The sequence below is a fragment of the Ostrinia nubilalis genome, chromosome 3, assembly GCF_963855985.1.
Source record: "Ostrinia nubilalis chromosome 3, ilOstNubi1.1, whole genome shotgun sequence".
NCBI classification, from domain to species: Eukaryota; Metazoa; Arthropoda; class Insecta; order Lepidoptera; family Crambidae; genus Ostrinia; species Ostrinia nubilalis.
This window is the reverse complement of record NC_087090.1, coordinates 6,031,616-6,045,485: the sequence shown is the minus strand read 5'-3', so window position 1 is coordinate 6,045,485 and position 13,870 is coordinate 6,031,616. Positions and strand designations below refer to the sequence as shown.

General features: G+C 35.1%; 4 protein-coding genes across 8 annotated transcripts; 2 read left to right on the top strand and 2 right to left on the bottom strand.

Annotated features, from left to right (window-relative positions):
* Positions 1-592: 592 nt before the first annotated feature.
* On the bottom strand, positions 593-1,851 carry LOC135087736 (uncharacterized). 2 transcript variants are annotated; one of them, XM_063982507.1, is made up of 3 exons: positions 1,769-1,851; positions 1,577-1,657; positions 593-1,329 (listed from the first exon to the last, which is right to left on the bottom strand). In XM_063982507.1, exons 1-3 carry the CDS (start codon positions 1,849-1,851, stop codon positions 1,095-1,097), a joined length of 399 nt encoding a protein of 132 aa, XP_063838577.1. In that variant the 3' UTR covers positions 593-1,094. The 2 variants fall into 2 exon arrangements, with proteins under 2 accessions (XP_063838577.1, XP_063838576.1); XM_063982506.1 differs by having other exon boundaries at positions 594-1,329; positions 1,751-1,851.
* A 1,159-nt stretch (positions 1,852-3,010) lies between these two features.
* LOC135087738 (uncharacterized) lies at positions 3,011-5,203 on the top strand. 3 transcript variants are annotated; one of them, XM_063982510.1, is made up of 4 exons: positions 3,011-3,071; positions 3,182-3,200; positions 3,608-3,700; positions 3,983-5,203. In XM_063982510.1, exons 2-4 carry the CDS (start codon positions 3,187-3,189, stop codon positions 4,272-4,274), a joined length of 399 nt encoding a protein of 132 aa, XP_063838580.1. In that variant the 5' UTR covers positions 3,011-3,071; positions 3,182-3,186; the 3' UTR covers positions 4,275-5,203. The 3 variants fall into 3 exon arrangements, with proteins under 3 accessions (XP_063838580.1, XP_063838579.1, XP_063838578.1); XM_063982509.1 differs by lacking the exon at positions 3,011-3,071 and having other exon boundaries at positions 3,126-3,200; XM_063982508.1 differs by lacking the exons at positions 3,011-3,071; positions 3,182-3,200 and having other exon boundaries at positions 3,591-3,700; positions 3,983-5,202.
* Positions 5,204-7,574: 2,371 nt separating this feature from the next.
* Positions 7,575-10,423, bottom strand: LOC135088264 (growth hormone-inducible transmembrane protein-like). 2 transcript variants are annotated; one of them, XM_063983139.1, is made up of 8 exons: positions 10,316-10,423; positions 9,865-10,072; positions 9,084-9,189; positions 8,849-8,990; positions 8,551-8,726; positions 8,243-8,403; positions 8,021-8,153; positions 7,575-7,909 (listed from the first exon to the last, which is right to left on the bottom strand). In XM_063983139.1, the coding sequence occupies exons 2-8, from the start codon at positions 10,052-10,054 to the stop codon at positions 7,822-7,824; spliced, it is 996 nt and encodes a 331-aa protein (XP_063839209.1). In that variant the 5' UTR covers positions 10,055-10,072; positions 10,316-10,423; the 3' UTR covers positions 7,575-7,821. The 2 variants fall into 2 exon arrangements, with proteins under 2 accessions (XP_063839209.1, XP_063839210.1); XM_063983140.1 differs by having other exon boundaries at positions 10,224-10,316.
* A 491-nt stretch (positions 10,424-10,914) lies between these two features.
* Positions 10,915-13,668, top strand: LOC135087730 (nucleolar complex protein 2 homolog). The gene is made up of 6 exons (XM_063982498.1): positions 10,915-11,062; positions 11,139-11,359; positions 11,506-11,692; positions 11,860-12,689; positions 12,784-12,999; positions 13,090-13,668. The coding sequence occupies exons 1-6, from the start codon at positions 11,014-11,016 to the stop codon at positions 13,639-13,641; spliced, it is 2,055 nt and encodes a 684-aa protein (XP_063838568.1). The 5' UTR covers positions 10,915-11,013; the 3' UTR covers positions 13,642-13,668.
* The last annotated feature ends 202 nt before the right edge of the window (positions 13,669-13,870 follow it).

Here is a 13,870-nt window from a genome sequence, read left to right as displayed (position 1 = left end):
TTTGATTTTTAAATATCTTATACAGTAAACAGTATTTTTATTCTGACGTAGGTATTCCGCGAAATCAAGATTTTCTTTGTAGCCAATTTATTATATCATTATTAATTTTGAAATTAAGTCCCTATTTTACTAAAAGGAGGTTGGATTAGTTCACCTCTGCAATTGTTACCTACACTAATTGTAAAGATGAACCATAATCCAAGGGTGTGTGGTGGGTCCTCCAATCGGTCGCAATTTTAATACTAAGCCATATCATTTAGTTTTGCTATTAATTTATTATTTAATTTTCAATTAATTGCACTGACCTGATATCTACTTACGAGAATAAATTATTCAAGCTTACACATCATAGGCCTTATATATGTATACAGGGTGTAATTTGAAGGAAAGTAAATGATTATATTATAATAATAAATTTTTAGAAATCTTTTCTTTGAGTAAAATTTTCTATCTACAGTATTAAGAGTACTTTCCCTTCAGGTGGCATTACAAAATTCCACCCTTATATAATTATAAAATTTATATAATATGTTATCATAGTTGTGATAGATGGAATTAATTATTTATAGAAAAAATACTTTAGCATTTATATATATGTATATATAATTATATATAAATAGAAATATAGGGAGGAGTTACCACATAGAAAAAAATTGTTTCTGTACAAATTTATTTACAGTCAACTTAATCTAGCTAATTATCAAATAATTACAAATGAAATACTAAATCTATACAGGGTGTTAGGTAAATGGGTATATGAGCCGACACTAGCCCATGTTAACATGGGCATATAAATGGTATGGTGAAGTCAGAAATTTGATATCATCATTTTTTTTATTTTTATTTTCATACAAAATAAATTTCGTAAAATCGATTTGTATGAAAAATAAAATAATTAAAATGAAGATATCAATTTTCTGACTTCACCATACCATTTATATGACTATGTTAACATGGGCTAGTGTCGGCTCATATACCCATTTACCTAACACCCTGTATAACCTATTCTACTATTTACAATATTTACAAAGTTCATTGGTAAGTTCATTAAAATAGATGGAGCCCTATTAACAATTTAACTAAGGTGCAAAAAGTTAATAGGGCTCCAAATCCTCGTATATGTTAAATAAGCGTCTGCTCCGAGGATACGTCCACGTGCAGTATGGACACCTTCGCCGTGGTCTCCTCGGAGGCCGCTGCCGCCACGGCACTCCAGGCCAGGCCTGTAGTGCTGCCAGGAACTCTGACGGCTCAAGCCACTCCTCTGTCTCTGCCACGTCGGCCGTGGCCTGGAGCTCCTCCGTCGGACATTGCAAGTCTTTCTGATTTCTGAAACAATATTAAGTAGTTAGATTCAATAAATTTTGTCTGATAAAAATTACTATTTTGATAAATTAAGACAAAGATAAATAATCAAGTTATAATAATTTAAATTTAGTTATTTATTATTTTTCTTTATTAAGCAAACAAACAGCATGAGTTGATACATGTGAACTTAAAAAATAAAAACAGTACCACAAACTGTATAGGCTACAGTTAATTATGTTAAAAAAGAAAGTATAAAATATGTACTTACTCTGCCGACGTCATATTATCACGCCGCCGCAGCCGCCGCAATATCCAGCGCCAAGCGCGCCAGCGACTATGGTTCTCACTCCTGTAATAACGTTAAAAACCATAATACCTCAAGATCTAAAAGGGAACATAATTCGATGTCTAAAACAACTATAATTGAACTGTAGATTCTTACCGATTATTAATATCGTACCGCTGCACAGTACCAGCGCGCCGGTACCACCCACAGCACAAGCCAACGTTAGCTACTGCAGCCGGAGAGCTACAAAAATACATTCATGCTGTTAGTAAGTACCTAGGTAGAAAAACAGTAATGATGAAAATAGGTTATGTATTAGTTTACATCCCAGTTAATTCCAGTACCTAAGGCTGATTATGTTACAAAATCGAAAAAGTCACTGGCCAGTTAATAATATCATCAACAACATTGCGAAAAAAAAACTATTGCTGCAATGAAACCAAAGCAGGCACTTACACTGAATGCACCGAATGCGCCATAATAAAATTGTCTGTAATAAACATAATAACAAAGCTATAAATATCAATAACACACATATTTTGTTTTATTCACAATTTGAAATAAATCAAACAATAGGTACTTACACGATGTGTTTGAAATATAACAATTCCTTCGTTTTCCTTCTCACTACACTCTACTCTGACGCCATCTATCGGAATATTAACGCAAGGTGACGACGCGAGCCGCCTTAGAGGCGTTTCCGTTTACTCAAGACCGTAACTTTTAATTATAAAAGTACTTAAAATATTTTGATTGATGTCGCAAATTTAAGGATATTAAATCATTATTTAACGTGTTTTTTATAATGTGGTACTACATTTAAAAATAACTCCAAGTCGTCTATTCTTATGTTCAAAACATTTCTTGATAGTTTCCGGTCTAGTTTTAATGATGTTGGCAATACCTACACGTCGAGGTATTGCCAACATCATTAAAACTAGACCGGTCTTTTTAATATGACGTTTTACGGCTCTGGGTACAAAGAAATTGTTTCTTCCATAGATTAGATAGAGACTAGTTTTATCCGACTGTCTTGAATAAAGATTGGTAGATTCATTTTAAGGTAACCCAATGTATTTTGTTTTTCTGCTTATAATTTAAAAAAAAATTAATAAAAAATCTGTTGACTTCGAGTAATTACATGAAATATATAAATAATTACCCTCCTAAAAAAGTTACAGTCTAACAACTGAAACGTCAAGTGGCAAAAATCCTTGATAGGTTAAATTAATTCAAAGGTATCGGTAATAATCAAGAACAAAATGAAATTTTACATAATATTATGTTCCTGAAAAATAATAAAAACAACAAACCATAACCATACTCCTGGCTTAAAAAAGCTTGCACCCAGAGCCGTAAAACACTATAAAAAAAAAACCTCCACTCCATCACTCTCTAATCTGTGACTCCATCTTTAAAACTTTTTAAGTACCTACTATAAGTTTGGTGGTTTTGTTTGAGATAAATTAAAAATAATGTAAGTATTTTACCTGTATTAATATCGAAAAAATAATAAATATCGAGTATCTACTTATGATTATTGGGATCAGTTATTACCTGTAATAACAATATTTTCTTCTTTTTCAGAAAATATGGGCGCATGCTGGTATGTACCTATTTTTAATGGTTTATTATTGCGTGGATTGCTAAGATAATTATAATGGTCAATTTAACAACTAACTAACACCATTACACCATGTTGCTCCTACTTGGATATTGAATGGTTTTAACGAATGAATGTGGAATGTTTTCGTTGGTTTGGTTAATTCCTAACCTATAATAATTGTGTGTTCTTATCGACTGAATGTGCAGTGGACACTTCGGTTTGGCTCATTCCTAACCTATTTGCATTGTGTGCTCATATCGACTGAATGTGCAGTGGAATATTTTACAACACGTCGTGGTTTGGCTCATTCCTAACCTATTTGCATTGTGTGCTCGCAATTAACTACCTAATTAACAACTATGTTGCTTTATTTGTCTTTTTTTCGAGTGTATGTGTTTGATTTTTAGCTCCGGCGGTGGCTGGTGGAGCCGGTGGTGGTGTAGCTGGGACGGCGGAGTCCCTGGCTCAGCTGTGGGCGGAGGCGGCGGTGGCGTCGAGTGGTAAGCCAAATTTAATTTTCTTTTTAAATTATGATACTGACGATAATTATTATTTATTTATTTAAGTAGGTAGGTACCACAAACGAACAATAATAGGTACCTACTGTGAAGTTATAATCAAGCAACTTAAACTTGTATAAAATAAATAATTGTGGTATGGCAGATAGGAGTTCCTGACTCTAGAATGAGATATATAATATACTTGTTCCCAGCTGCTGTGGGACAGTGCTTACTATTATCTCAAGGCTACCCACTAATTATCGTTTTTATTTTGTCTTTTAGTGAGGCGAACGAGGAGACGCCGCTGCTGCCGGCTCCGCCGAGCCCGGGCCAGCAGCGGGCCCTACGCCTAAGGGCAGAGGAGCGGGGCCGGCGAGTGGAGGAGCGGGCCCGGACAGCCGCCCGCCTCCACCACATGCGCCAGAGCGGGCGCGCGTTTCGGCCGCTCCACGAGCGCCCGCCCGAGCGCCGCCAGCTGAGCGACGCGGAGCTGCGGGAGCTGCAGGCGGCGTGGCGGCGCGCCGTGCAGTCGGCCGAACGCCGCCTTGCCGCGCAAATAACCAATAAATTTTAAGAGCTTTATACGAGTTGAAGTGTTTAAATGCAGTAATTAAACACTTCAACTCGTATAAAGCTCTTTGAAAAAAAAATAAATGAACTTTTTTAAAAATGTTTTTTTAATGGCTTTTAACTCCTTGCAGCTAGGTAGGTAGGGCCAGTACGAACAAACTAGACGAGTACCTACCTAGTTTTCAAGTTAATACAAGGTATGATTTGTAATTAAAATTTTTGACACCTTTTTGACACTACTCATGACAATACATAAAATATAAAATTTAGAAAATTAATAAGAGAATGCACATACCTACATTATATAGTTAGGTAGATAAAGAACTAGGAACTTAATAGCCCCCTCTCACTCACTACATACCTACTTAGGCTGGTTTTAGTGTCACGCGGACCGTCCGGTGCGGACCCGCTCCGCACGGCCAATCTGTATGAACTTCTAGGGAGCGTTTAGAGTAATGCGGTCCGGAGGAACCGCTCCGCTCCCTAGCAGTTTATAACAGATCGACTGTGCGGAGCGATCCGCACTGACAGTCCGCGTGACACTAAAACCAGCCTTATGCCCGTTTTCACCATCAGTCCCTAATTTTTAAGTGACCTCTACGGTAACACATAACAGGAGTTTTGATACCATAGGGGTCACTTAAAAATTAGGAATTGATGGTGAAAACAGGCATTATCTATCGGCAGTGCTAGTTTGTACTCGCGCGCATAAATCGTGTGTGCAGTGCAAGCCAACACCATGGCAATGCTTTCATCGTGCAAGTGCTAAGTTAGTCCTATTAACAGCGGCCGCGGGCAGTAGATATTTAGCGCATGAAATCAGTATCTTTCTTAGCCTTCTACTCCCCAGTAATGGGGGAGAGAAGGCTTTTCAAAAATTTTGCTGTAGGTAGTAACAGAGGGTAGAGGAATAAATACTATATACAATATATACAATAAATAAATATTTCATTGATAGTATTTCATTTTAAATCGTAATGATTCAAAGACAGTCCAAATACTTAAAGGAACGGAAAAAATCAAATGAAACCGCGATTTAACTTCCTACAGCGCCATCTATCGTAAAAAGTAGGAATAAACGTAAATAATTAATTTCTACTTTTCAATAGATGGCGTTGTAGGAAATTAAAACGCGGTTTCATTTTTTTTTTTCCGTTTCTTATAAGTATCTGGACTGTCTTGTCGTCAGCTAGGAATATAATTAACTCATCGTTAAAAAGATTGTGTTAATTATAGTCCTAGTTATTATTTAACCAAAACAATCGTTCGTACCTACTTTCTTCTAATATTGTAGAGTTGGGAATTGGAATTTAATAAAAAACCCACTATCGGCGAAGTCTCGCATTTTTCGTTATAGGTAGAAGGTACACGTTTGTAATACAAGTTACTTCTACATTTATAAATTTTTAATAGACACAAATATTATAATCATTCATCGTAATCTAGTCTATGATTAGATAGCGAGTATTATTTTTACCCGACTGTTTTGATTAAAGATTGGTAGATTATTACATTTAATAAGGTCAATAATATTATTATTTTTAACTACTTTCGATGGTGTTTCATTTTTTTTTGACGATAGATGCTTTATTTTCATGCCATCTGTCGTAATAAAGTAGAAACATTATCACCTCAAAAATTCCTGTATTTCTACAGTAAGATAGATGGCGTTGTAGGAAGTTAAATCGCGGTTTCATTTGTTTTTTTCCGTTCCTTTAAGTACCAGGACTAAATTCTGATTAACACGATTTATTTATTACACATTAATGAATTAATGATTAATGAAGTTCAAATGAATTATACGAACACGCACGCCTCATAACATACGCTTATTTTTGAGTCTCCGCTCTCTTATTGGGGGGTGGGGACAAAAATTGCTCATAACAACGAAGTCGGATGTATTGTTATTGTTATACACTTTAACGTTCTGCCATTATTATGTGAGTTATGTCGATAAATCATTTATATACTTACCTAGTTAAACATTATGTAAGTAGTTTTCTGGAAAACGAGATTCGTTATTAACTCGCGCTTTCATAATAGGTTAAGTAAAACGTTAAAAATACAAGTTACTTTTTACTTACTTATTATTAACAAGTATTTTTCATCGTAATACATACTGCTTTTTAAAACGTATGTGTGGTCAGGATCGCGATTTGACAAAAGAAACATTCGAAAATCATAATTTATAGAAAAACACAGCATATGTGTTGGGCCGCACTGACGTATGGGCAGATTATTACGCGCTTTACGTGTGCGCCCGCACAGCCGTAGCGTCGAACTTTTACGCGTAATGTGTGTTCGGCCGCACAGGCGTTGGATCCAGATAGCGCGCGGAACGCCGGTGCGGGCGCTCACGCTTTGTGTGAGATTTTAGCACTGAGGGATAACGTACGGCGCGACGCTCGCAGCCAATGTGTTAATCGAATCTGGGTGACAACCAAACGCAATGAAAAATTCAATATTTTTTTGTAATGACCTATGTGACTAAATGTTAAATGAATTTTTATAAAACGGCCACAGTCCCAAGTAAGCAGTCGGTAATTAAATTATATAAGTAATCGCTATGATGATGATAATACTCGGACTTGTGTGCATTAGCAAGTCAGCACCTGCAACCTTATCGCTATTGCATTAAGGGTCACATTCATTTCAATTCCAATAAACGATCCGGCTGTCAGCAGATCTGCATTTAATTTTAAGGGAAATTTATATTACTGATGGTAAAAAAAAGTCCCTAGAAGCTATTGTTATACAATGTAATTAGTTTTGAATATTTTATCTTTCATGTGCACAAGTTGTAACAACTCTGACGTCATTGTATAACGAAATAGTACCTGATTCAAAATCATAGCTGTAAATCCAGAACTTCATTGACTGTCATACCATAACATGTTTGACTTCGAAAAAAATCCACGACAATATTATGTATGCACGCATTGTAAAATTATACGTATGTACCTAATCTAAATAATAATATGTTGACGTTAATGTGCGATTGTACTACTACTGTTCATTATGAAATAAGGCAACTACATTTTTCTTTAACTTCATTGGCCTATACAAATTGTATTATAGTTCAGTATTTATCTGATATCCAATATTCTAATTCTGCTTATATGAGCTTTCATTTAACATGTAAATAAAGTATTTAATGATATTATTTCTGGTGTTTTTATACCTGGCTACTTAGTTTTATTATTCTCACATTCATGGTCACACATGATGGGTACGACGAAGTTCATTCGCCGGTCCAGCTAATTTCTTATGAAGGGATATACTCGAAAAAGAAAAACAAAAAATATTCGGTTACACTGGTTAATTTATTATTGATTTCCAACTCCAGTTAGAAGTCCTTACCTAATCTTTACAAACTTATTGCCTACATTATATCACAAGTCATTAAATTGAAAGCAAAGTGTCTTATGTTTTCTGCCTTCTAACATTTTGCTAAGTTCTCTTGACAATTTATTCAATATTAAAAAAAATTAAATAATAAATATCAAGTAATTGAAATTGAAAGATGGCTATGTACTAGTTGTAGGTTAAATTTACTTCCTCTTGTTTCCACCTCCACCCGACAGAATCATAGCAATGCGCATGAAGATGTTGAGTACATCCAGGTACACTGAGATCGCTCTGAAATAGAAATATTTATCCTCATAAAGTGTTCATTGTTATGAATCATACATAATATCAGTAATCACCAACATTCATTCGCAAATTATGAAAATAAAAGAGGACACTTACGAGTTGATAGGATCATAGGGCTGGAATCCATACATAGGGTGCATTTCAGCACGTTTGATAATTGCCTGAGTGTCATAGAGCAGGAATCCACCAAATACAATCAATCCACCATATAAACTTAGTGAATATAATCCTGAAAGTAAACAAATATTAAATTCACTATCACTGCACTCTAATATAATATTTTTACTAATGAGTTATGAATAATGGGTTGTGCTTTACCTGCTCCTAGGGCAGAGGTTGGTGGCAAAAACATGCCAGCAAGTGACGCGGCAAACACAGCTCCGAGGCCCATAGCTAGAGGTGCTCGCATGTTCAGGAATTCACCAGAGGGCGCGCAGACAGCTATTGTACTTAGACCACCCACAACACCAGCTGTGTACCTGTATTTGTATAAGAAAATTATAATAAATATTAACCACTAGAAATGTGGCCTAAAAATATAAAAAAAACTGTTTGAAAAACTCCTTAACAGGTCAAGAAGTGCATAAGTGATAAGAGTATTAGTCTTTTGATCAATGTACACTCACCAAGCTGCTCTAATTAGTACAGGTCCACCGAGGAAGCACATTGGTGCAATAACAGCACCCATAATGCCAGTGTGTACTATCCAAGCAAGTTGTTTGGCGCCAAAACCAGGTTTGTAATCCATTCCACGGACCACCATGCCTGAGCCAATCATCAATCCCATGGTCATAATGATAGACTGGAAAATGTTAGAAAAATAAAATTAGTTGTACTCTAAATAAATAGTCTTATCAGTTATAAATAAAACACAAATAAAATAAAATCTACATAAAATATTCAGTTAACAAATTGAACACTTACCACCCAACCATTTCGAGCAACCAAATTTAGCAAGGCTGGTGTACGAAATACTGTGATAGCACTGCCAGCAGTGATTACCAGGGAACCAGCTATGTAACCATAAGTTGCTTTGATCCTGTCTTTAACATATTGTGGCCAGAGGCTGAAAGTAGAAATATCAGATACATGATTACGGCACATTTATATGTATGTAAAAGAAAATTTAAAATGCCATCTAATTTTTAAATGTACTTACTGTGCTTCTTGTAATGTGCCTGGTTTGGCTCCAGAGCCGTAATAACAGAGAGCCACAAGGCCCACAGCCGATGCACCTGCCAGAGCTCCTTTTCCCAAACTAAAAGCTGAAAATTTAATTGAATTTTATTCTATTACATTCTTAAGTTATTGTAATAAAAAAAGTAAGGCAACACCATTCCAGCAGCCCCAATACAATGACAAAAATTACACAATTAAAAATGTGTAAGCAAAAAATAGTAAATCATAATCTACATAAACCTTTTTAAAAACATTGATATGATAATCTTGTTTATTTGCCTATGAACACTATGTAATTTATAATGACATCATGATCAAATCCACCCAATATTATTCTACAAAACATTAAATTTTATCAATATAAACAATATTTTTTCTATTTAAAACTGGCAATAATAATTATATTAAGAATATAATAACAAGTAACAAATTTATGTAGTGGTGATAATACGAAAAATTCGGAGTTTCATCAACAAAAACATAAATGTAGGTATTAAGATACTAGCTTTCCGCCCGCGGCTTCGCCCGCGTGGAATTTTGTCTGTCACAGAAAAACTTTATCGCGCGCGTCCCTGTTTCAAAAACCGGGATAAAAACTATCCTATGTTCTTTCCCGGGACTCAAACTATCTCTATGCCAAATTTCATCAAAATCGGTTGCGAGGTTTAAGCGGGAAAGCGTAACAGACAGACAGACAGACAGAGTTACTTTCGCATTTATAATATTAGTTGGGATTGCACAATATAACTTTGAACACTCACCATTAGGTCCAGCAGGGGCCATCAATCTTTCCCACACAGATGGCTGCGTCCTGGAGGCCACTCGAGATCGGGCTTCGCGGGCATAGTTTCGGACTATGTAATTTTTAGGAATAAGTTTTTGTGGAACAGGAGTCTTCAAAGTATGCGTCACAGTAAACGCAGAACGAGCTACGCACATACGGGATAACATTGTGATGTAATCCGGTTTCTAAAAAGAAAACTTTTAATTATTAAACAATATTACAAAGAAGAGATAGATTCTACAATATTTTGAATCAAAAATGAATTTCATCAGCCGGCACGGTAGTTTCATAGATTTTTCATGGAAATGTCACAAAATAATCGAAATATGAAAATACCTTTTTTAACGCCAAAAATAAGTAAAGTATGTTGTAATCAGTTTACATGTTATGAAACTGCTCTAAATACATTAAAATAATGCAAATTATACCTTGGAACCAGAGAGTTTTCTGGAAAATCTCTATTTACGTTTCGTGCACTGCCACAATTTTGAAAGGTGTGAGTGATCACAGATTAAAAGAGCAAGCAACACAGATTTGGATTTAATAAAATCATTGACATGTATACTATGGACCGGGCATCATACCTATAAAATAAACGTGCTTAGTACATACACGATTTGGGCAAACTACACACAAACACAAACATTTATCATCATGTGTGTCAGTGTGTGCATGCATGTGTGTGTTCCATTAAGGCTTCGCACTAGTCGAATAATTTAGTAGAGTAGGTAACTCAAAAGGTAACTCGCTTTTGGTAACAGAAACTAATCTACTCGGTACTGACCGAAAGAAAAACCGTTCGCACTTTTGTAGACTACAGTTTCTTCCTATAACATTACTATGCTCTATGCTACAGTTTACAAGTAATTAATAGTTATTAAAATCGACTACTGGTAATACAACTAGTTTTTAAAAGTGGACAACTTAATTTCAGAAATAATATCTAATAATCCAAAAATTTCTTTGCGTAAACGTAAAAATTAATAAAGTCAAAAATGTCAAGTGTCAATGTCATTGAAAAGTCATGTCAACGTTGTTTTTGGTTAGCGCGTTGCACACACGTGGTGATTGTTATTCAATTTTAATTAAAAATTAAGTGCAGATACGTTGATTTAAAGTGCTAAATATGAAGAAAGTGAAAAAAAGTCTTAGGGCCCCTGAGCCTGAGCCGTCAGGTAATTATTTAACCATTAATAATTGATCTACGTGTCGGTATTCTTAGAGTAACCCTCGATATTTTATAAATTCTAGATTCAGAGGATGATCTAAATCCAGAAAGTCATAAAAAGTCACTGGAAAATATGAAAAAGACCGACCCTGATTTCTATTCCTTTTTGGAAGAGAATGATGAGGATTTGCTCAACTTTGATGTGGAGTCTGAAAACGATGCCTCGGATGTTGAGAATGAAGATGACGAATCTATACACAAGCCTGCTCCACTGCAGGGGGACAGTGATGAAAGTGATTATGAGGTAAATAGCTTATTTCAGAAACAAGCTTTAGATGCACTGTAGCCACTACATTGTCACTATGTGAATTAATTTGTATACCTACCTTTACTCTTTTTAATGATTATTTGTGAAACTTACTCATTAAATACATTATTTCGTGTCTTCAGGATGAAAGTGCTAAGCCTGTAAAAGGAAAAATTACTTTAAAAATGGTTCAACAATGGCAATCTGAACTTCAAAGTGAAGGCAAAATTAAACTGGCTTCACTTACTAATGTTATAAAGGCTTTCAACGCTGCTATGTTGAGGGTCACCAGTGAAGATGGTACTTCTGACGGTGAATACAAGGTTGAAGGTAAGATTTATTGTTACTTTAGTTAGTAGCGTAGGTTTTGTTTATATTATTATTCTTATGCCACTTTGTATAATATTGGGATAGAAGACTTGCAGCAGAATTTGACGATTTTGCTTGTATTTTAAATTAAGTGAGTAAAATGGAAATGTTTTATTTCCTGTTTTCAGGGTCATCTGTTTTCAATGCTGTAATACAGATGTGTGTCCTGTATTTACCTTCTGCCATCAAAAAGTACTTGGGCCTTGAACAATCAGGGAAAGACCCACAGAAATGCAAACACTTTGTTAAGCTTAAAGGACCCCTGCTAGCCTATTTAAATGACTTACTGAAGTTACTGGGTGGGGTCACTTCTGAGAATATTCTTACTGTCCTATTGAAGCACTTACATCAAATGTCCATCTATGTGGCATGCTTTAATAGAATATCTAAACAAGCTCTCAAGAAATTGATTATACTGTGGAGTACTGGTGAAGAAACAGTGAGAGTATTGGCTTTTCTGTGCATACTCAGAATCACTAGAAACCAACAAAGTAACTTGCTCGATCTGGTCCTAAAAGCGATGTATATGACATATGTGAAGAACTGCAAGTTTGTAAGCCCATCCACATGGCCAGGAATCAACTTCATGAGAAGATCTTTGGTGGAGATGTTTACTTTGGATTTGAATGTTTCATATCAACATGTATTTCTGTACATCAGACAACTGGCAATACATTTGAGAAATGCAATTGTTGTACAGAAAATTGAAAACAGACAAGCAGTTTATAACTGGCAATTTATCAATTCTGTTCACTTGTGGGCAGATTTGTTAGCTTCAACATCAAATAAACCTCAATTGCAGCCCTTGGTATATCCTCTTGTAATGGTCATAACAAACACCATCAAGCTTGTGCCCACACACCAATATTATCCTTTGAGATTCCATTGTGTTGACATCTTGATTAATTTATCCAAAGAGTCTAACACATTCATACCAATATTACCATTCCTTGTAGAGGTAATTTGATTTGATTATTTTCTATTGATCTTTTTTTATTAATTAGTATTTATCTTTATTATGATAGTGAAAATGCAAATGTTTTTACTTTCAGGTTTTAACAGCCTATGACTTCAATAAGAAACACAAAAAAGCCTCAATGAAACCATTGGACTTTTCTTGCATTTTGAGACTGGCAAAATCACAGCTCACAGAGAATGGATTTAAAGATTCTGTGATAGAGCGACTTTATGCTCTTTTATTAGAATACACTGCAAATGAATCACATTCAATTGCCTTCCCAGATATCATGCTGCTTGCTATTGTTCAGGTATGATTTTCATTCGTTTTCATTAAGCTGTATGCCTCTAGCTAAAACTCTCTGAAGTTCTAATATTATTGTGATTTTAACTCTTTTCAGATTAAACAATTTCTGAAGACATGCTCTGTCTCCAACTATACAAAGAAAATGCGACAGCTGCTAGAAAAAATTGAAGAAAACTCAAAGTTTATAGAGAAAGAAAGATCCAAAGTGACTTTTTCCCTAAATGATAATAAAATGATTACAGCATGGGAATCAAGCATTCGAGCTAAAGGTACTCCTCTATTAACATTCTTTGAGAGCTGGAACAAGGTAAACAAGATTCAAAAACGCAAAAAGATCACTAAGAATGATGAGCTAGCTGGAGAGCTACCAGTTATAAAGAGACCTAAAATATCTGAGGAACAAGTAAGTAAAGTAAGGAAAGAAAAGAATAGTCCAATGGTACTGTTCCCGTCAGACAGCGAGGATGAAAGTAACAACTTTAAAATCGATGATGAGAATGAACCACCTGCAAAGGTTAAGAAAGTAAAAAAAACTAAAACATTAAAAAAGAAGAAACTTGACAGGAAAGTTAGTATGGATGATGAAGAGGACAGCTTTGTTAATAAAGATGATATTGTTCAAGATTTTAGTGTTACTGATTGGTAAGAAATAATATTAAATGTTCAAATAAAATCTTGCTTTTATTTTTAACTTTACCTAGCATCCATAAAAGAGGAAACGAAATGGGTGAAGAGAAGAAGTTGCGCAAGACTGTGGGGAGACAAGATGGCTGCAAGCCAGTACAATACAGTAACGCGTGTGTGCAGTATCTCATTACATCTCTCGTATTCACTGCATCTCCTTTTAGTCTATTTTGTTCAATGAAACAAACTGT